Source organism: Rattus rattus, chromosome 4 (genome assembly GCF_011064425.1).
Source record: "Rattus rattus isolate New Zealand chromosome 4, Rrattus_CSIRO_v1, whole genome shotgun sequence".
Taxonomy (NCBI): Eukaryota; Metazoa; Chordata; class Mammalia; order Rodentia; family Muridae; genus Rattus; species Rattus rattus.
The window spans coordinates 134,211,034-134,232,811 of record NC_046157.1 but is presented as its reverse complement, the minus strand read 5'-3'; the positions used below and the strand labels follow the sequence as shown (position 1 = coordinate 134,232,811).

At 44.5% G+C, this 21,778-nt stretch overlaps 1 protein-coding gene across 1 annotated transcript in view; it reads left to right on the top strand.

Annotated features, from left to right (window-relative positions):
- LOC116898189 (aldehyde oxidase 3) overlaps positions 1-21,778 on the top strand; it is an 82,693-nt gene that overhangs the window by 47,878 nt on the left and 13,037 nt on the right. The window contains exons 22-32 of the mRNA XM_032899553.1: positions 1,033-1,166; positions 3,442-3,529; positions 5,445-5,531; positions 6,521-6,712; positions 6,898-7,125; positions 10,720-10,815; positions 11,581-11,709; positions 13,375-13,449; positions 14,657-14,709; positions 17,416-17,530; positions 19,943-20,008. Coding sequence (XP_032755444.1) covers positions 1,033-1,166; positions 3,442-3,529; positions 5,445-5,531; positions 6,521-6,712; positions 6,898-7,125; positions 10,720-10,815; positions 11,581-11,709; positions 13,375-13,449; positions 14,657-14,709; positions 17,416-17,530; positions 19,943-20,008 — 1,263 coding nt within the window. The remainder of the gene's footprint in view (positions 1-1,032; positions 1,167-3,441; positions 3,530-5,444; positions 5,532-6,520; positions 6,713-6,897; positions 7,126-10,719; positions 10,816-11,580; positions 11,710-13,374; positions 13,450-14,656; positions 14,710-17,415; positions 17,531-19,942; positions 20,009-21,778) is intronic.

Below are 21,778 nucleotides of genomic sequence, written 5' to 3'. Positions count from 1 at the left end.
ATGATGACTACCTCCTGTCTCATTAGGAAGTAAACTGAGGCTGTAGGGTATGACTGCTCCTGGTCTTTATCTTCCTGCAGCCCCTCCCACCTCTAGCCTGAGGTGAGGGGCTCTCCCTCCTCTGCAGCCAGAAGCTTCACATCTGTAGCCTAGGCACCCACATTTGCCTTCACCGTGTCCATTAATCTCTAGTTATTTAGTACCTGTTCAGATCAGTAGATTAAAATAAGTCTGCCCTATTCATGTGCATGCATGTGTACATGGTGTGTGTGAGCATGTGTGCATACACGTATGTGTGTGGGGAGCTTTCCAGCCATGATCCTACTTTCTTGTGTGAGCTCTTTGTAGCATGCTATGCAGGTGACCACTACCCATTGAGTCAGGAGCAATTATCCTGACTGATGTCTGACGTAAGCATATGTTCTCTCCTGAGCAGAAGCATAAATTATTTAAAGAATGGGGGTTGTCATTCTTTAGACCCCCCCCCCACCATGTTGTATCACGGTCCTCATGCAGCCACTTCTGGCTGCAGCCTAGTTGTTACCATCTTCCCTCTGATCCACTTGCTTCCACTTCAGACCATCCCTTGAGTCATAACAACTCAGACTTACCTTCGTGCGTCACGGTCCAATGGCGAGCTCTGCCAGCCTGACCTGGAATATCTCCTTTCGAATAGTACACAGCTTCCTCTGCCCCTCATTCCACCTCACTTACATAAGGCCTTAATGCTCAGAGCTAAGGGACTTTAACAGGATGGTAGGGTTGCTGCTCAGATGGGAACGAGGAGCTCAGTATTTGTACTGTGATCTATCATTCATTAATTTTGAAACGCTGTACCAACATATCCTCTCAGGGGACATATTGCAGGCATCCACAGCATTGTCTGCTGCAGTTGGTACCCAAGATAAAGAAGTACATTCTTGTTGTAGGCAGTGAGAAAATACTATGAAAGTTCTTTGGTACATGAACTCCTTGCTAACTGTGTGTGTTCTGTTTCTCCTTCTCGGGGGGCCTGTGGCCAACTGTTCCTAGGAAATGGTGGCTCGAACCTTGGGCATCCCAAAGAACAGGATCACCTGCCACGTGAAAAGGGTTGGTGGAGCCTTCGGAGGGAAAACGAGCAAACCTGGGCTCCTGGCATCGGTGGCAGCTGTGGCCGCACAGAAGTGAGTGAATCCGGGAGCCACGCTGACACAGAGATGGCTCCTCTGGGTCCCAATTCTTACCCCCGGTCCCAACAAGTTCAAGAGCTGCTTTTGGAGACACTTCCAGCAGATGCTGAGGGATTGCTAGCCTCGGCAGCCCCACTGCGGGAGAGGGGAACAGGCTGGCTCCCGTGCCTTCCTCCTTCCCACAGAGTCAGCAGAGGGTGGGTTCCGCCTCACACTCCAGCTGCCCTTCAGCTCAACAGCCAAGAAACAGGAATAAAGCCACAGACAACTGATTAGTTTTCAGTAGTCATTGAGACGCAAGCCCATAGAGACAGGGAGGGATGGAGGGGAAACGAATACTTGGATGTTTCCCCTGTGGGTGGTTACTACCCCTTAAGGAAGAAGACACCTGGTAGCACGTTACATTTTTAGTGTGCTTAGAAGGAGAAAAACTGCTGACGGCCGTGCTTCCTGGAAGGGTTTGTGGCTGGGGACTGCAGCAGGACACTTGTTTCTCACTGAAATTGTCCTATGTGTATGGATAACCTATTAAACTAGTGAGGCTATAACTGAGGCACGTGACTGACAGAGCGCTGACATAATGGCAGAAAGGCCGATCACAGATCCTTTCATAAGGCAGTCCTGATGCTCAGATAGCTAGATCTAGGGGAAGTACTCAGGGCTCGCAAGCCACCTCTCTCACCTCTCTCTCTCTCTCTCTCTCTCTCTCTCTCTCTCTCTCTCTGTCTCTCTCTGTGTCTCTCTGTGTCTCTGTCTCTCTGTCTCTGTCTCTCTGTCTCTGTCTCTCTGTCTCTGTCTCTCTGTCTCTGTCTCTCTGTCTCTGTCTCTCTGTCTCTGTCGCTCTGTCTCTGTCTCTCTCTGTGTGTCTCTGTCTCTCTCACCCATCTCTATCTGTGTCTCTGTCTCTGTCTCTCTCTGTGTCTCTGTCTCTCTCACCCCTCTCTCTGTCTCTGTCTCTCTGTCTCTCTGTGTCTCTCTGTCTCTGTCTCTCTGTCTCTGTCTCTCTCTGTGTCTCTCTCTGTGTCTCTCTGTCTCTGTCTCTGTGTCTCTCTCTGTGTGTCTCTCTGTCTCTCTCTCTGTCTCTGTGTGTGTCTGTCTCTCTCACCTCTCTCTCCTTCTCTCTCACTCTCACACATACACACTCATACTGCCCCCCTTTCTCTCACTCACTACTATGTCCTAGAAAAGGACACAATTACAAATATATGAAACATATGCTTAATTTTAGTAACCCCAACCTCACTTCAGCAGACCATGATGGTAAGAGCTTCATAAATGGGGAGTTCTTAAGTGAATTCTTGAAGGAAAAGAAGGTTGTGCTGACACAATGGAGGCATGGCACTGGATGTCTATGCTGTGTTGTTTTTATTATTATCTATGCGTGATGTATACATTGGCTGCATCACATCTATGGAGCTCAAAGGACAGCATTATGGGATGTATTTCTTTCTTTATGTGGGTTCTGGGATCAAACCCAGGTTGCCAGCTTACATGCAGTGCCGTTTCTCATGGAGCCACTTCCTCAGCCCCCTCTGTGATGCGTCTTAGAAGGTGGCATCTGATGTCCACCTGGAGGGACTCTGAGATACAGACTGAAGCTGGAAATGGCCAGAGAAGACTCTGGAATTCCAACTGCAGCCATCTGAAAATGAAAACTAAGGCTTAGCCAAATGAACATTTATTAAAAGAGGAGAATTAGAACCTAGAAATTTTGTAGAAGAAAAAAATAAGTAGTGTGACTTAGCATGAGTTGGTATTTGGATAAAAACACAAAGAATTAACGTATAAAGTTGGACTTGCGTATCAACTAGACAGCAACACCAATAACATTGATACAGGATACTACAGGAGTCACCAAAAAAGTCTCCTTTGGTTTTAAATTCCCCAGATTACTCTGGTGGCAGTGGGTGGGGTGGAGGGAGAGATCGGGAATCTAATTCACAGCTGTTAACCTTTTCTTAAACTTTGGGGTCAGGTCTGTAGCAGCCACTGGCAGGCTTGCCTGTGACACTAAGAGAGGAACTTCCTCCTTCCCTCCCCCCCTTCCTGTGAAGGAACAACCATCTCAAGCCTACAGGAAATTTCCCAGCCACCCATTTACCAGGAAGCAGCAAAGCCCTCCCAGCGCCCTTCTCTCTCCCAAGAGTGGCTGCATTCTGGTTCTTTCTCCTCTGCCTGAAGGGGATGGCAGTGGTTGCTGGAACATTCTGCAAACCTGAACTCCCATCTCACGTGTGCTAGAATAGTGACCCCGTGTCTTTCTCTCTAGGACCGGCCGCCCAATCCGTTTTATTCTAGAGCGTGGGGATGACATGTTGATAACGGGAGGACGTCACCCACTACTCGGGAAATACAGGGTGAGTGGGGAGCAAAGTCCCTGCAGGTGCCACTCCAGGGGCCTGTGGCTTGCAGCTCCAGCCCATCCGAGCTCTCTGCTCACCCACGCAGTGTGTTGTGTGTGCTTTGGCCTCCTTACCAAGCCACAGCATCACCAGTGCGGCCCTTGAGTCACTGCACATAGAAGGAAAAGAGACGCTAATACAGAGACTGGGAGCATGACAGAGACGGGCGGAGACTGGCATTTGCTGGTCTCCCCATTCCTGGGACCTCTAGAAGACAGATGTTTCTGGATTTGATACTTCTCTGAATTTGATTCATCCTGCACATTCATGAATCTAATTCAAAATACGTCCTCTTTGCTGGAAGATTGTCTAGCAATGTCAACCTGGTAGAATATAAAGCCCTGTGGGACACAGAAACCGTGCTAAGAAACAAGCGACAGACCTGATCTCCCAACTTCAACTTTAGACCCCAGAGACTTCAGCCCTTAGGAGAGGAGACTTGTGGACGTTAGCATAAAACCTGAGTGGTTTCTCACTCCACTGTGGTCAGATACAGATCCTTGCTCAGGGGCAGGGACCTTCCCTAGGTGACTCCTGCAACTGAACCCCCAAACCCCATAGTGTATTCACCCTGACTGTTTCCTCAGAGTGCTTCCTGCACGACAGATACTGCCCTGTTCATCCCCTTCTTAGTACCTGGTGCATACTTCCCAATCAGATGGGTGCTGGTAAGCCCGCCACACCAGACCGCCGACTTCTTTGTGCAGGAGGCTTGTCCGTTTTCTTGGTATCTCGCACATAAAATATGCACTGGAGTGAAGTGTGTGATGGCCAACACTGTGGAAAGGAATCAGAGGTCAGACAGACAAATAAGCCTGTTCTCCTCGGAGTGGTCATTCACTCAGAAGACAAATATGTGGTTTCACAGGATCTACCACAATCAGTTCAGGCAGCCAAACCAGGGGGACTGAGAACTCAATCCACCGCGGTGTTTCTTTGTAGTTTCTGATCTTCTCCTTCCAACTGAGTATATCGTAAACTATTGCCAAGACAGTTTTTGTAATACGGTGATAAAAGCTACTTGCTTTGTGGGAAACAAAAAGAAATAGAAGAAACTCAGTATGTGCTGGCTGAAGAGAAGAGAACCGAGATATAAGGATGAATGTTCTGAGGGGACAGGAAACATTCTAAGGATAGAGACATCTAAGGCTCATCCCAGTAGGTCAGTTCAGTCAGAATGCCTGCCTCTCCCACAGCTGCTGTGACCATCTCAGGCCCAGCCTGAACCCTGACCAACACCCATCTTAGCCTCCCGGTGCCTGACTAGGTGACCCAGATCCAGCCTAGCTAGGATGCTGCCGTTGCTCAAACTGCTGGGAACCTATGCAGAATGGAGAAAACCTATTCAGTGTTCTAATGGAAGACACCACCAGAAGGCGGCAAGGACAGAGTAGACCGCCCCATCTCTTTCTCTTAGGTTTTCCAGACAGTCTCACTCTGCAGTTCTGGATAGCTTGTACTACAAGTGGACTTCCTGTGGGTCAGGTCAGCAATGATCAGAGTGTTGTCACTGGTCAACAGCAGCAGGGTCACCTGGGCATTTGCTAGAAACAGATTCCCAGGCTCAGGTCCACTGGGTCAAATACTCTGACGTGGGACTCAAGCCTTGAGATGGTGGTGACACACATGAAGCCTTGGCATGGGTGACAGCGTTGTCCCTGTTGTCATGCCTGAGGGTACTGAGGCATAGAAAGGTGGAGCAGGCATCCCAAAGCAAATGGCAGAAGCTGGGTTTGAACCTAGGCAGACCCACTCCACGGGCCCACATGCTTAGCATCCACGGAACTTCCATTTGCTCTGTTCAAATGCTCTGGAAATCGTATTCACACCACAAAACTCACGGGGGCAAATGGTGCTTAACTGTTCACAGGTTGGCTTCATGAACAATGGGAAAATCAAGGCAGCAGACATCCAGCTTTATATCAACGGAGGCTGCACCCCAGATGATTCTGAACTGGTAAGGGGCTTGTGAGAACACCTGGGGTTCCCACTCTTGGTGACAGGGGGACTCCATGATGCCTAAGCCCGGTGTCTTAGAGCATCAGCTTAGAAGGTTCAGACCACTAACCTCACCTGCTAACCATGGATAATAAACCATGAGCAAGGGTGACTCAGGAGGCTTCCAGATCTCTACCACCCACTGCCTGCAAGAAGTCAGGGAACGGTAAGATGCTGTGGCTCTGAGGTACCCCATCCAGAAGGGTACCCAAGGCTCGCTTTCCCCTCACTGTGCTCTAGGGTCTGAGAGTGAGCCTTTGATGAATATCTTAGGCTGACCCCAGAACTTCCCCTGCAGAGAGCTGAGTCCTCCTTTCCTCCTTCCAATACTCTCTTCTGGGCAGAGCTGGGGGAGCGGTCAGGGAAAGAGCATGCTAACACATGGAGAACAGGGTTTGGGGTTTGTCTCAGGCAAATCTCCTCTTTCCTATACCTCCTACCTCTTCCCTCCTGCTCAGAGACTAAGCCCTACCTAGGCTCTCATCCAGACCCAACAGCTTTTGCAGCGCCTCTTGATCCAAAACTCATGCAGAGTCTTCCCATGCCTGTCATAATCTAATCCTTTAACAATAGATATGAGGACACCATTGGCCTAATTGGCCCTTTTCCCCCTTTCTAAATCTTTCCATCGATTCTAAAGGTGTAAGGTAGGATCACAAAAGTATGTGGAAACTGGGGACAGCATCTGTTTCTCTTCTTTAGACAAACAAGCAAAGCAAAGCAAAACCAAACCAAACCTTGTAAGTTTTAAGAATTAAAAACAAGCAATGAACCCATAAAACTTCACAGCCATACAAGTTGATAGCCAGGAAATAACATACAGGATTCCTTTCTGGCTGTGCCAAGAATGGAGTCAAGAAATACGCCTCAGAAGGGTTTGTCTTCATTCTATCTGGACAAGGGATTTGACTGATGCCTAGTTGTTTTTTAACCTTGGAACACTTTTAGGTGATAGAATATGCTTTGCTCAAACTGGAAAATGCTTACAAGATCCCCAACCTCCGTGTCCGAGGTCGCGTCTGTAAGACCAACTTGCCGTCCAATACAGCGTTTCGGGGATTTGGTTTTCCCCAGGGGGCATTCGTAACAGAAACCTGGGTGTCAGCTGTGGCAGCCAAATGCCACTTGCCACCAGAGAAGGTAAGAGGAGCTAACAATTGTTTTAGTCTTTAAGTAGATAAATGGGCCGTTTCCCATTGTCCATACCACAGTGTTTCTTCAGTTCTTCATTTGGTAACATGCTGGCTCTGATATTCTAGAACTCATCTCTTTAGGGCTAGATCTTGGAGACCTTTGTGTGAAATTGGGCATTTTCATTCCACCAGGTTCGAGAGTTAAACATGTACAAAACAATCGACAGGACAATTCACAAGCAAGAATTTGACCCAACGAATCTGATAAAGTGCTGGGAGACATGTATGGAAAATTCTTCCTACTACAGCAGAAAGAAGGCTGTAGATGAATTTAACCAGCAGAGTTTTTGGAAGAAGAGAGGAATTGCCATCATCCCCATGAAGTTCTCAGTTGGATTTCCAAAGACATTTTATCATCAGGTGATGATTATTGGAAACACTTAAAAGTTTTACACATATATATGTGTGTGTGTGTGTATATATGTATACATTATACTTGCATACATATATAGCATATTACATATATATGTGCATATGTGTGTATGTGTATGTACATATATGTATATATTACACGCACATGCATACATAGCATTTTTATATATGGCATTTATATTTGTGAATATAGCAAAAGCTATATTCTAGGAATCACCTCTCCTAATGCTGTGACTCTTTAATCCAGTTCCTTTGCTGTGGTGATCCCCACCATGTACTCTCATTGCTACTTCATAAATGTAATTTTGCTACTGTTATGAATTATAACTTAAAGATCTGATTACATATCTGATATGCAAGATTACCAATTCTGATATATGACCCTTGTGAAAAGTTGTTTAATATGCACCCCCCCCAAAGGGGTCTCCACCTACAGATTGAGAACCACTGTCTTAGGCAATAATTCCAAAGGTTTGCCAGGTTGGTTTCTTTTGTCCTCAAAGCTACAATATTGATGGTTGAGTAACTGCTGATAACAAGATCTGCAGTTCAGGAGTACTTCCTTAAACCCAATCCTGCCACAAACCTGTTGTGCTCTAATTAACTTCTAAGCATGACTGCTGGAAGCCATTTCTGAACCTGCCCTGCCCTACCACCCTGATGCTTAACTCAGGGTGTAAAATTTGACCTCCCTTAAGGGTTCCTCACTCTAGGCTACTACATGAGCTCTTGTCTCTGCTATCTGCCTGTTCTCTATCCTAGCATGGGGTGTATGTGATGTGTGGGCAGATGCATTGTTCAATGGACAGTTGAAGAATGAATGAGTGGTACACTGTAGCAGCAATAAGAAAGTGAGGGATTTTTTTTAATGGATATTCAGTTATTCTTTATAATCTTCTTGAAACTGTTTTCTATGTTCCTATGCAAGCAAAGTGAGCTCACTGGATCATGCACAGAAAATCCACTTCTGTCAGTGGCTTTTCATGGTCTGTAGGTTTCTCATAGAGATACATTTCATCTTGGGAATGTAGAGTAGCCACAACCTAATAATGAGTCTTCTTAAATCAGTGCCATCAAGCAGGGCACCCAAAAGGCAGAGTTGGTGGAATTTTAGAATATGCTTTATGAGAAGAAAGAAGAGAGTATCTGTAGGTTCTATACTCAATATTCGTGGGTCTGCTGTCTACAAGATGGGAATGTGAGAAACGCTCCTGGGACTCCTCCTCCCTTCTCAGGGTGGCCGTGGGGAGAGAGCAGCCCCACACTGCAGAGCCTGCAACTGGGTCGCATGTTTGCAGCAACTCCTCTGCTGTCTGTGCAGTCTTCCAATAAATCCTTTGACAATAGCATTGCTAGGCTGTTTTACCACACCCCAGATAATGATGGGAAGCAACCATTAGCTTCAGGGGAGACAATGACTAGTTATGAAAATCCATGTCACTAGATACGCCCCATGTCAACATGTGCAAGGTTGTTCTAGTCTAATTGGCCCTGTGTCCTAGAAACAGCGCTATTTACCCTCTCAAAGCTAAAAGTTTGTCTGCCCAAGATTTTACTTGCTCCAAGCACACTCTGCTCCACTCTTGAAAGAGGGTAACATGGAATCCAATTATACCCACTTTGTAGCCTGTATTTCAGTGAGGAGTTTCTAGAGAGGAGTTTCTACATCTCTAGATTTTTCTCATTTAGTAACTCAAGTGAGAGTTCTACCCCACTCCAAGTGTCATTTACCCACAATACACAATGGGTGTTTAGTGTACCTCCTTATGGGGGAAAAAGCTACAATGTATTTCGATAGTCACTTTCTCAATGAAAATGTTCCACAGATTTGTTTGTAACTGTATAAGTAATATATACTTACTATTATTATAAACAAATTTAAAAGAAACCAAAAGTTTCAAAAAAAATCTCTTGAAAGTCAACCATATAAAGAAAACCGCTATTGGTTTTGTTAGTATGTTTTTCTGTACCTCTGGGAATATCTGTGTGTATCTATGTAATTGGATGTTTTAAACACAGTTGCAGAGGGCTTTTCATTTTAGTGTGAGAGGGAGGCTGTCTCAGCATCTCTCCTTTACCTCCAGCTCCAGCAACATCATTGTTCTTAGTTTCAAGTACGTGCTTCTGCTTGTCTCTGCGTGTCCCTCTCCAGGAGCATATAATGGCAAGGGAACATTCACAGACTGACGGGAGTATGTGATGATGCCATATCTTTGAGTGAGAATGCTCTTCTCACCTTCCACTTTCTCCCAGTGATCAAACTGGAACTAACAGCATTAAGTGGGAGAAGAGGAGGTGGGGCCTGGGAGGAGCCGGCGGCCATGTAAACCTTTTCTGCCTCCTTGGAATCCCATATCCTCTCTGAAGCCACTGTCATCATCCACTCCGAGCCTGATCAGCTCGGCACCCCTCCCCCAGCACCTCCTGGTTGATGGATGACTTTATCCAGGCAAAGGGCTGTGGTCTGGAGATTTGCTGCTGGAAGGTCTGGGCGTGTGCCTGATTTGAATGTTTAATGGCTGTGTGGCCCTGACAGGTCTCTGGCTCTCATTGTCTCTTCCCATCTGCAAAATGGAATTGATATGGAAGCAATCATTTCCATTCCGGGCCAGCGGATAGTCCTAGGGCAGAGCAAAAGTCCTTCCTGTCTAGGGGCAATAACCCTATGGATGAGGCACATGTCCCACACCTAGACACAGACTACACAGCTTTACTCCATCAGCGGAACAGCACCCCCTCTCTGATTCATGAACATTCTGAGTAAGTCCCACAAAATAGCAGCACCTGGTCTCGCAGGTCGGGAAGGGAAGATCTGAAACACTGTCAGAGCCAAAATAGCCCCAGAGGGTTGAGGGTGGGGGGTAGTTCTACAAAGACATACATTAAAGAATGGTGCTAGTACAAACATGCTAAATGGAAGCTGGAGGGATGGCTCAGTGGTTGGAGTACTTCCTACTCCTGCAGAGAACCTAGGTTTGACTCTCACAAGTGTCTATAACTCAAGGAAGTTACACAGGGGATGCAAGGCCCTTTTCTGTCTTCCTCAGGCACCAGGCATGTGCATGGTACACAGGAATAAAGGAAAGATTCATATGCACATAAAATAAAGACAAGTTTTTAAAGAATATGCTAAACGTGCTAAGTAGAACAATAGCTCTAAATAATCCAATGCATTTGCACTACACATTCACTGCTAGAAACTTTTAACAACAACTTCACTGAGGTATAATTTATATGCAATAAAATTCATGCATGTAACATGTGCAATTCATGTCAATTGCATAATCCCATCACCTAGGATTCTGAAGCAGCAGGATTGTAAAACTGAGGCCAGCATAAGCTATATAGCCCCATTCTGCCTCCACAACAATAAAATAGAAAGAAGAAAAGGAAGACAAAGTGTATAATCCAGTGGTCTATAACCTTGTCACAGGATTAAGGGTGGCATGTGCAGTAATTCATACTGAGTGACATTTCCAAAACCACTATTACTCTCACATCATCGGGTGAGAGCAAGCGAAGTTTCCACCAGCCAGGTTGAGGTCCAGCACACTCTGAGAACGATTTCTAATTTTGTTTCAGGCTGCTGCTTTGGTCCAGATCTACACAGATGGGTCTGTACTAGTTGCTCATGGTGGTGTTGAACTGGGACAAGGTATTAACACCAAAATGATACAGGTGAGAGAGGTCGTTTTACAATTAATTGGCTTAGAGAGAGCTTAGGGAATATTATGGATTCTGTTCTGAACCATATTTGGGCTTCACGATACAATAACCAACATATCCCCAGAATCCCTACTAGTTCTTAGTGGATCTGCTGGAAATAAGCCAGCTAGGAGGTAGAAAGAGTCTTCACCTCCCTTCTGGAGTGAAAGGCACATTGCCAAAACTCAGCTTCCCTTGGGTTCAGTGGCCTCTGACCCCTGACTACAGCAGCTATAAGTTCTCATAGACTCCAAAAGCTTGGGCTCTGGGCAACCAGCATTTCCAGACAAAGTATGGACATACTTAGCACCTAAAGTTCAGGCTCCCTGATCCCAGACAACCTGTTCCATCTCCAAAGACAAATCCATTGGCTTGTGGTCATTTCATAGAATAAGGAAGCCCATGGCTGGCCCTCCTCTAGCCATGCTTCTAGTAACTGACTCTGAGATAAAAGAGATGGGGTATCTGTGTTTTGTCTTTACAAGATCTTGTCCTCGCAGCAAACCCTGCCTCATGGCACTGGGGAAATTTTCCCCAGCTCTGGTACCTGACAGGGTTAAAACAGAGACAGGGTTTAAAGACCTTTAAGGTCTTTATGAGTTTTAATTTGTATATATCTGTTCAAAACAACTTTCTCACTTTTTTGGAGTTAAGAAAATAGCAAAACTTTCTAGAAGGATTAAGTCATTGTCTCAGTTACATCTTGGACTGGTATAACCTGTCTATTCCTCTGGACAGGTGGCCAGCCGTGAATTAAAAATACCAATGTCTTATATACACCTGGATGAAATGAACACTATGACCGTCCCCAACACGATTACCACTGGAGGCTCCACTGGTGCCGATGTCAACGGGAGAGCTATTCAGGTGACAACTCACTGACTCCCAGGAGCGAAGAGGCCTATCACTTCTGAGCAGCGAAGCCTTTTCACAGGGCAGACAGTTCCTCAGTGTATTAGGAACATTCCCACCCCATCTATCATAAGCATAGGATTAGGGAGCATAGCATTGTGGGAGACTTGGCCCATAAGTGCTTGGCATCACGGATGGGCAGAACATCATGGTAGTGATAATGCATGGGAGTGGAAGTTCTTGACCTCACAGGAATGTGTAAGACAAGGGCCAGGGCCAGGTATAACTTCCCAAGTCACACCCCTGGTGACACACCTCCCACAATAGCACCATGGGGCCTAACCATGAGCAGTGGGGGTTATTTTATATTCAAACCCTTACATTTGCAAAATGTCTGCTGGTGCTTTTTCATAGAGGTTTCAGAAGGAAGGAGGCAGAGTGTCACCAAACAGTGGGCACCAGAATATCATCTAGCAGTATAAAGTCTATGTTTGCTAATATATCTCAAGAACACCCTAAGACACTAATGTCATAAAGGCAAGTGACGAGACCTCTTTGGCTAAAGAGTCATCTGGAGTACAGAAGAGAACACAACCCTCTATTCTCAGCCTGTTGTGGGCATCTGTAGAAGGCAGGGGCTTGGGGAGAAGCCTCAAATGAGATTGCAGAGTCTTGGGTTCTATATCAGAGCAAGCAGGTCTCCTCCTTGAACGCTTCAAATGCAAATTGACTCCATTCTTTACCTTCCTGCCACTTTCCATGGAGAGGAATACAAAGTTCCAAAGTGCTGCTGAAACTTCCCCAAAATGTGTGTGTGCGTGTGTGCAACACACACACACACACACACACACACTCACACAAAACTACCACATACTTCCCTCTAAGGTAGGACAAAGAAGCCTTGTTGAGACAATGACCCTTGTGTCTGGTTTGTTCAGCGGAACTTGGTAGCGGTAGCTGCTCCAAGATCCGTATTCACACACTTGGATGTTGCTTCTGGACCAACGCCCCTGAGATAGCGGCCAGTGCTATGGCAACCTAATCTGAAACAACCCTCTGAAGTGAATAGTTAGAATGTCAACAGCATCCAAGTCAAGGCACTTCGGAGGTCAAAGGGAGCCAGTGATCACAGGACAAGTTAACAAGAGCAGGGGGACTAGGCCTGGGAAAGTGCAGGATATGGTTGCTCATTGCTGATATCTTCAGTTCATAAATGAGGTCCCAGGCCGTGGAGAGCAAAAGCTGTTCATACTCTAGACACATTTCCCAGCACCCGGGTTGCTTTTCTCTGTGACTCAGCACCTGATCTGGGGGCTGCTTTTTGTCCATTCCCCTGGGTAGGGGTTTCATAGCTTTGCTGGATATTCAGCAAACCTTGAATGAAGCATTAGCATAGAAACAACTAAAATAATAAAATAAGTGGCTGGGGCCACACAGAGAGAAAAGGTTTGCATCCCTCTGAGCTCGCTCCCATCTTCTGCGGTGGCCCCCAACATTCCACATCAGCATCGTAACCACAGAGAATGACCAGATCTGGAGATCTGGTCTCCAAGATCTGGAGACAAATCACATGAGGATATCGGAGGGAGGCAGGGAGCACAGGGACAGGCAGACAGTAGAATCATGTCTGAAAGGTGCCCTTTAATTCTCCGTTGCTCTACTGTCCTCTCCGTCCCGCAGAATGCCTGTCAGATCCTCATGAAGCGCCTGGAACCCATCATCAGCCAGAATCCTAACGGTGACTGGGAAGAGTGGGTGAGTACCTGGTGTGATGAACCCTGAAGAGTCTCTCGAGGCCACTTGATAGAAACACCCACCCATGGTCCACCAGGTCCAACTGGATCCCTTTTCTCCTAGGCAGCACAGAACAGGGAACACTCCTGGCTATCCGGAGCACACATTACCTGGTCCGCTTGTTCAAATATACCCTTTTATTCAGTAAGCCTTGGGTGGAACTCAGGATCTGCACTTCTGCCACACTTAGTAGCCCTTACACTGCTGGGCCACCTTTAAGCAGGAGAGTAAAGGGTCAATGCAGATCTGAAATGTACCAGCTCTGACTGAATGGACATCTCAGTTCACTTAGAGAAGTAGCTCAAAGGTGTTAAAAGTATTCTTAAGGGCAACTTCATAGATAGATGATTATTCTACCAGAAGGAAGAATCTACACCATCTAGTCCACTTAGGGGGGGTCCTTGCAGGAGAAGCTGTTGCATGGGGTTTGATCAGAAAGGCCCCTTCAGCGAAGGTGACAGCTGCATGCTACTTTGCACATGCACATTTCAAATAAGCATGAAGAACACAGGGTGGGTATTCTCTGAGTGGTAAGACTTGTTCTTCTTTCAAAATAAATATTTCATGTGAGAATATGGCCCAGATAAGAAAATGACCAATCCCCGCTGTGGGGAAACCCTTAGGGAGAGGTGGCAGATAGGACCCGTTGAGTGACAGGATCATGTAACTGGTCATCTATCAAAGGTTTCTCATTTTCCACTGCATTCCTTCAAAATTCGAATGGTGTGTGTGTGTGTGTGTGTGTGTGTGTGTGTGTGTGTGTGTGTGTGTGTGTGTACATACATGTTCTTATGACCATAGTTTTAGCTCTATTCTCAGAGCAATGCCAGTTCTCCAAGGCTGGGGACAGGAAGGTGTAGAACCTTCATCATAGTTTGCTTGGGATACCTACATTTTAAGATCCCACCAAAATTTACCTCTCATCCCTTTCCATTGATCTGTAAACCAATCTAAAAACCAGCATTTCTATCTCCTTAGAGGAAGTCAGACTAAGCCAGTCATAGTCCCTGAGCGGGCAGCAAGTATCCACCTGGAAGTACTCTCCATATTCGTCCTGCAAAGACATATTCCTGAGAGAAAGGAAGAGTGTTGTAGCCAGAAGATAATTGCTTTTTTCTTTTGTCCATCTGTGTCTTTATCCTCTGAAAACAGAATTACTCTTTTTCAGATTAATGAAGCTTTCATTCAAAGCATTAGCCTCTCTGCCACTGGATATTTTAGGTAAGAGGTGATTGACAGCATCAAAATTCTATTCCCTTTAGGATACAAAGAGCTTGAAACATGAGTATTCGGTTGTTTATATTTTTAAGATGAAATCTATTTGTTTATTTTATTTTCATTGGAAGGTTTTTATTAGCGTTGGGTGCTATGTTACCCTAAAGGTAGATAATTTTGAGATGAGTCTCATAGTTTCCTAAATTCAATTTCTTATTCACATTACACATATATTATATATACTATATATAACACACATATTTGAAAATGTACAACATATATGTGTGTTATATACATTGTATCACATTATTATTATAGCTTTCAGGTTTCCTGTAATAGTCCTGTGTAGAGAGGACTGACGTATACAGACTTTTACAAACTTTCAGTACTATCTAGTATCTACTTAATACTTAATATTTTTGGTCCTGGTGTTTATTATGACCCAGAATTTGGTGATTTTTAAATACTCCTGTTCCTCAGAAATCTTACCTATAGCCTGTCTCTTGTGACCAACCCTCTTATCCTGTCATGGGGGCTTTTGGTTTTAGAAATTGTAAGTCGAGCCAGAGGCCAGAATAGTTCCATACAAATAGGATGAGAAGTTGCTGAAGACAGTTGAACAGTTTTCTCAGACAAGGGTGCTTGCCCAAATACACAATAGATACTTCCCTGGAAGCAGCAGAAAACTCATGCTGCTCTTACCACATGAGCACACCTGGACATATCTTTTATGAGTTGGGGGAGCATAGTGTATTATGGTGATGTCTACTAGCTCTGGCATGTATGTCTGGTGAGACACAGCTCATATCAAGAAGATCTTCAAGTATCAGTCGCTCAGAGAAAGGGTGACTTGAGAAAGCAGAGAAAGAGAATGCTCAGCTTTGTCTGGTGTCATAGACAAGACCATGGAAGGCAGAGGCGCTGCTGAATGGCGGGCTTAAAGGGTGGTAGCCATCCTGAGGAGGTACACCATGAGCTAGAGGAGTGTGTTATGACTGAGGTTATGGTTATGATTAGCCATGAATGTGTCCAAAAATTAAATAGAAGCTGAGTTCTGAACAAGGTTAATGGAATAACCTTTTATAGATTTTCTTATCATGTTTCATTTATCCAAGTCTGACACGGACATTCTAAGCCTGTTTGTATAATTGAGTTGTGGAGCATCAACCCAAGAATATAATGATGTACTTCTATAAGCATATGCCCCACAGCATGACAGGACACTAAGGAGAGTTTGTGTCTAATCAAATGACAGCATCAAATAACTTCTTCCTCATGTATCAGTGGATATACCAAACCACACTGTAGATAAACAACTTGAGATTATAGTTCTCCAGATCACTTAGCTGCACTGATTAAGGCACACTTGGAAGATCTGGCCACTCCCTTTCTATAAAGATGTGTTCATTAACACAGTGCTTTAGAGTAGGCTGATGAGTCCTGAGCTTTATAGTGAGTAGTGCCAGCATCTAAAAGAATACATTTCCTATGTGTGAATGGAGCCAAGGCTAGGCACAGGACTCCCCAGACCAAAGGCCTATGTTAGAACATGTAGTCTTACAAAGGCTCCAGCTTCTGCTGCATCCTTTACTAGGGGACACTTAGCCTCAAAGAGACCACAAGATAGTTCAAAGTTCACTGAACACAGTGGCACACATCTATAATACTGACACTTCCAAGGCTGATCAAGAGTTCTAGTCTAGGTCACATAGCAAATTTCAGGCCAGTTTGTGCTACTTAGTAAGACCCTATATGGAAAAAGACAGAACACAATTAGTCTAACCTGTTCTGGAAGGGATGGTGGCTATGGTGGTTTATGAGGACGTATTAGTCTTGGAACCACACAATGGCTGAAACAATGATAAATGTCAGAAGTGAAGAGTTTGGGTTTTTTCAAGTCAGTATTTCTAAGTTGGCTTGCTAAGCAGACTATAAGATAATGACTCCAAATGCTTTGGTCTCAGGCAAAAACTTGGCTACAAAGAAAATATTTCAAAGTTGGAGAGAAATGCTTGGCTGTAGGACCTCCATGTCCAGCTCTGTGAGATAAAGAGCGACATCAATATTCAGTGTCCTTCACTGAGGAGAACGGACCCAGCCCCATGAAATAGTTGTACTGACATTTTCATCCCAGCTCTTCCAGTTTGGGTGGGGTTCTAGACCTTTCAACCCCATGGCTGCTCAGCACAATTTGCAAAGCAACAATAAATCAAAATGCATTGGGGTTGGGTCTCCCGTAACATCACAGCATTATCTTGAATGGGAGATGGCCACCCACCTCTCTGGATCTGAGAGATGCTGTCGTTTGAATTCATTTTCGCTTCACATCTGACAAAGAGCACACACTCTGCCTCGACTCTCCAGCAACCAAGGAATAGTTTTTCAAAGAGAAAACCCTGAGTGTTTTTTTTCTTTTCACAATTGCGATCACTTAGAATGATATAGAGCATTTAAAAAAAAAAACAAACAAATATAGCTTGTGCAGATCTTAAAGGTTTTACCCTTGCTTAAGGTTACAAGTGGAATGTCTTGAAGCCTCACATGAAGGGCATGGTCCTCCCCCTGGTAGGTGGTGTCTCCTCTGCTCCAAGTACTTGGCAGGATTTCCAGAAGCTCCACACTCTACTTTACCCCTCAAGCCAACCCCACTCATCCCATCTCCATATTCTTAGAGAAAGTCTGGCTGACACGCACCTGTCCTTGTCTTCTCAGGGGTTACCAAGCTGACATGGACTGGGAGAAGGGCGAAGGTGACATTTATCCCTATTTTGTTTTTGGAGCTGCCTGTTCTGAGGTTGAAATTGATTGTCTGACGGGAGCTCACAAGGTAAGGGGTAATCATGTGCCGCCAGCATGGCAAAACGTGCTGTGAACACGCCGTGGCCTATCGTCTGCATATCCCATGCAAATACTTAATAAATAGTTTAGGTACAAGCAAGTATTCTCGGGATATGGGAGGGATGGGACAGATTCAGGCATGTTGCAGATGGACAGGAATGGTACTTGGCGATGGGCAGGTGAGGAGGTGAGAAAGGCGAGCAGTGGTCATTCCTGACTCGGGTGATTGGACTGTGTCTCATTCAGATCTTTCTTTTCCAGAGCTGGACCTGGTGTCAAGCACATAATTTGAGTTATGAATTCTTGGTCTCAGTTGTGGTCTGTCAATAATTGTGTAACAGTTGTTTTCGTAGGGCACTAGCATGGGTGCACCTCTTTGAAATCAGTGAAGAACCTTCTAGTAAATTTTACCTCATTGAGTACTGTAAAACTCCATAAACTAGACATGATTGATCTCTCATTTACCCATAAGAATGTAGGGGCTTTAAGGAGTTAATTAACCAGATCCAAGTTAATACTTGGATACTTAGTGGTATGACAAATAAATACACAAAAGCAGAAGTTCTCACTCAATTCTGTTTTCAGAATATCACAGTAATTTTAGGTTTCAAACAAACGGAATTTAAAAACAAACCAGCAAGCCACTGTTCTAGTCATCAGTAATGTGCCATTGTGCATGGGGGACAGGTCACCAAAGAGCTGGATGCATGTGTCTTTGTATGATAGATGAGGACTACTGCTGTCGAGCAGGTGTCTCTGTGGAAATTTGGAACTTGACCTAATAGTTTAGATCCCTGCAGTATCTACACACTGAGCATGAGTGACACTCTCTCCTGGGGTACGAAATCCAGTATGACGTAGCCTGCTCTGCAGCACCATACACTAGCCTAGTGACACTGACATAGTAACACACACTCTGTAAGACTTCATTCTCTCAGCTGTGGAGAGGGCTCTCACAGACATGAGGGGCTAAAGCCACCAGACTATAAAAATAGTCTAAGGAAGCCAGGAATCAGTTCTGCAATGCCAGGGGACTGAACTCCACTCTTGCCAAAGTGATCCCAGGTTTCCTGATCATTCTGGGGTCTCAGGAAAGCTGCAATGGCCACCTAGAAGCAGGAAGTGGTTAAACAGAAGTACTGTCCCCTTGACCACAAATTCTAAAGCTGCTAATGGAAGACCTGGTCTAACCAAGGTGACAACCATAAAACCATCAGAGCAGAATGGCTAGAGAGAAAACAAGAGACCCTGCTAGGGATGAGTGTGCTACCCAGAAGTTAAAAGCACACAGGGAAAAACCAAAGGCCATAAAAATCCACATCTTGTCTCTATGAGAAGGATTCAGTGGGGAAATGATTCAGATGAGTGTTTAAGATACTCAAAGAAATGTATCTAGTTGGACTTTTTTTTTTCCCAAAAAGAGGAGACTATAAAAAAAAAAAAAGCTAGTGACTAGGAGCTGAGGAGAAGTATATCGTGAGAAAAAAATAGAATATACCTGCTGTGGAAATATAGATGCCAATGGACTTTTCCAGCAAAAGCTACAAGAGGTTCTCAATTACAAGTTGTCCTGGAAAGAAACCAGAAAGAAAGAATGGGGCGTAAGAAGCAATGCAGTAGAAGAATAATTTAAAACACACCTGTGAGGCCACTGGTGCTAGTTCAATAAGACACGACACATAACACTAGCCCCAGGCCTCATACACAGTAAGTAAAAAGCAGTGAGGTGTGTAGCAGCATCCCTTTCCTGCCCTTGGAGATAGAACAGGAAGTTTGTGGGTTCGAGTCCAGCCTGTACTACAGAGAGTTTCGAGCATGTCTGGGCTACGCTGTGACGACATGTCTCAAACAAAGCAAAACAAAACAAAAACATGGGATAAAATATTTTCTACAATATTACTATTTTAAAATAACATGCTATGTATTTTAAAATATTTAATTTTAATATTTTCTTTGCAATTTTATAGGAATGGTCTCACCTCTGTATATAATTTTACTGCCTGGTTTTCTTCATATGTTTATCCTTGTAGCCACCCTGCTCTTTATTATTTCATCTCTATGACAACTATTTCGAGTGGCTGTCTGATATTAGGATTGATTAAGACAAAGTTTCACAACCTCTGTTTTGTAGGAGGATGGGCTAATATCAGGTACTTGTGAATTTAAAAACTGCTGGGAGACTCCACGTCAACAACTCTTTGGTTACCCACTTAATCAATAATCCTTGATTTGTGTTTATCGCAAGAAACACAGCTTAATTAATAACATTTGGTGTTTTCATGACCTTTATGGACAGCAGAACTTTGTCGTGACTTTTCATAATCACCTATGCCCTAATCAAAGCAAGCATTTACTATTTACAAAATGGAGTATACACTGCAACCATGTGTTTTCTCCACAGAACATCAGAACTGACATTGTCATGGATGGATCTTTCAGTATAAACCCTGCTGTGGACATAGGCCAGGTAGGCAGTGCCTTGTTATCCAGATAATACGCAAACACTTCAAACACTAGCCCCATTTTCCCCCCGTGGACACGGGCTCTAAGGCATGGCTCTGTCTTCTGGGTATCAGTGAAGAGCTTGCCAATTCTCTAAAGTTGTTTTCTCTTTGCATTGTTTTACACATAAGAATGTGCCCCGAGGGGCAGAAATGCAAATAAAAAGGGTACACACTTCAAAGAGGGCAGTATAGGTACCACTTGGGTATGTTGACTTCAGGAAGCTTGTGAGAGATCCAAGTGAAACGGCCAAAAAGTTTGGTCTAAGCTTCAGGGCAGAGCAGAATTCATCTAGTTGGAAGTGCTCGGTGGGGGAGGGGTAACTGAAACCACATCAACATCAGGATCATGATTGGATGGGAGGGGGGAGGGCTAGAGAGGGACAAGGTTGGGGGCTTTAACTCCACAGGGAAGATCCACAGGAGTACATATTCACTATGGTTCTAATGTAACCCCAGTATTCAGTGCATTACAGCATGAACAAATTCCATGTCTGACAGTCCCTCTCTGTGCAACATTTGTAGGCATTTATAGTTCCTAACATCCTTTCCTTATTAAATTTTATTTTATGAGTGTTTGTCTGCATGCATGTCTGTGCTCGTGTGTGCCTGGGGACCACAGAGGCCAAAAGCGAGCATTAGCGCCCCTGGAACTGGCATTACAGAAGTTGTGAACTACATGTGGGTGCTGGGAATCAAACCTAGGTCCTCTGGAAAACACTGTTCTTCCCTTGACTCTCATTTTTTGCTTTTTTTTTTTTAAATATATATATATATATATATATATTCTAAAGACAAGTAAAACTTTTTTTCCACCTTATTAAAAAGTAGAATGTATAAACACAAATTAAATCAAGTAGAAATCTACTTTAGTTAGTTCATAGATAGAGCGGTGTCTTAGTTAGGGTTTCTATTCCTGTACAAACACCATGACCGAAAAGCAAGTTGGGGAGGAAAGGGTTTATTCGGCTTACACTTCCACGTTGCTATTCATCACCACAGGAAGTCAGGACAGGAACTCAAGCAGGGCAGGAACCTGTAGACAGGAGCAGATGCAGAGGCTGTGGAAGGGTGCTGCTTCCTAGATTGCTTCCCATAGCTTGCTCAGCCTGCTTTCTTACAGTTTCTTGGACCACCAGCCCAGGGATGGTACCACCCACAATAGGCTGAGCCCTGCTCCATTGACCACTAATTGAAAAAAAATGCCTTTGGCTCTCATTTTTATGGAGTGAGAATCAACTCAAATAGCTATTGAACTAAGAAACAGTAAACAGATGGTGTTAGGATTTAGACTTTGAAATGAGGCAGAAAGAGCTCAGACTGTGGGATACAAACCCATTGCTAACGATACATACTGAGAACCTCTCTCCCGAGAAAGAGAAGATCCAAGATCTTGTTACCATCCTTGGAATGGACACTTTAGTAACTAGAAAAAGAGCTGTCTTTCTATCCACTGAAAGATTGGGGGTATGAATAACTTGTTACAAGCGATGGACCCCAGGGACCTCAGACATCTGTCTCTAAAATCACTTCTAAGCAAATGACTCATCCGACCATTAATAAGCATCATTGTTCTTTGTAACAAGTCCTGATAGTTTCTGGAAATCTATCCAGGGGTTTTGATAGCCATTGTTCACATCTGCAGGTAGAACATAGGGAGCTAAGAAACCTAGACTCCAAAGGGAGTCTTCATGTAAAAGAAAGACGACAGTCTTTGCTGGTACTTGGAAAGTCAG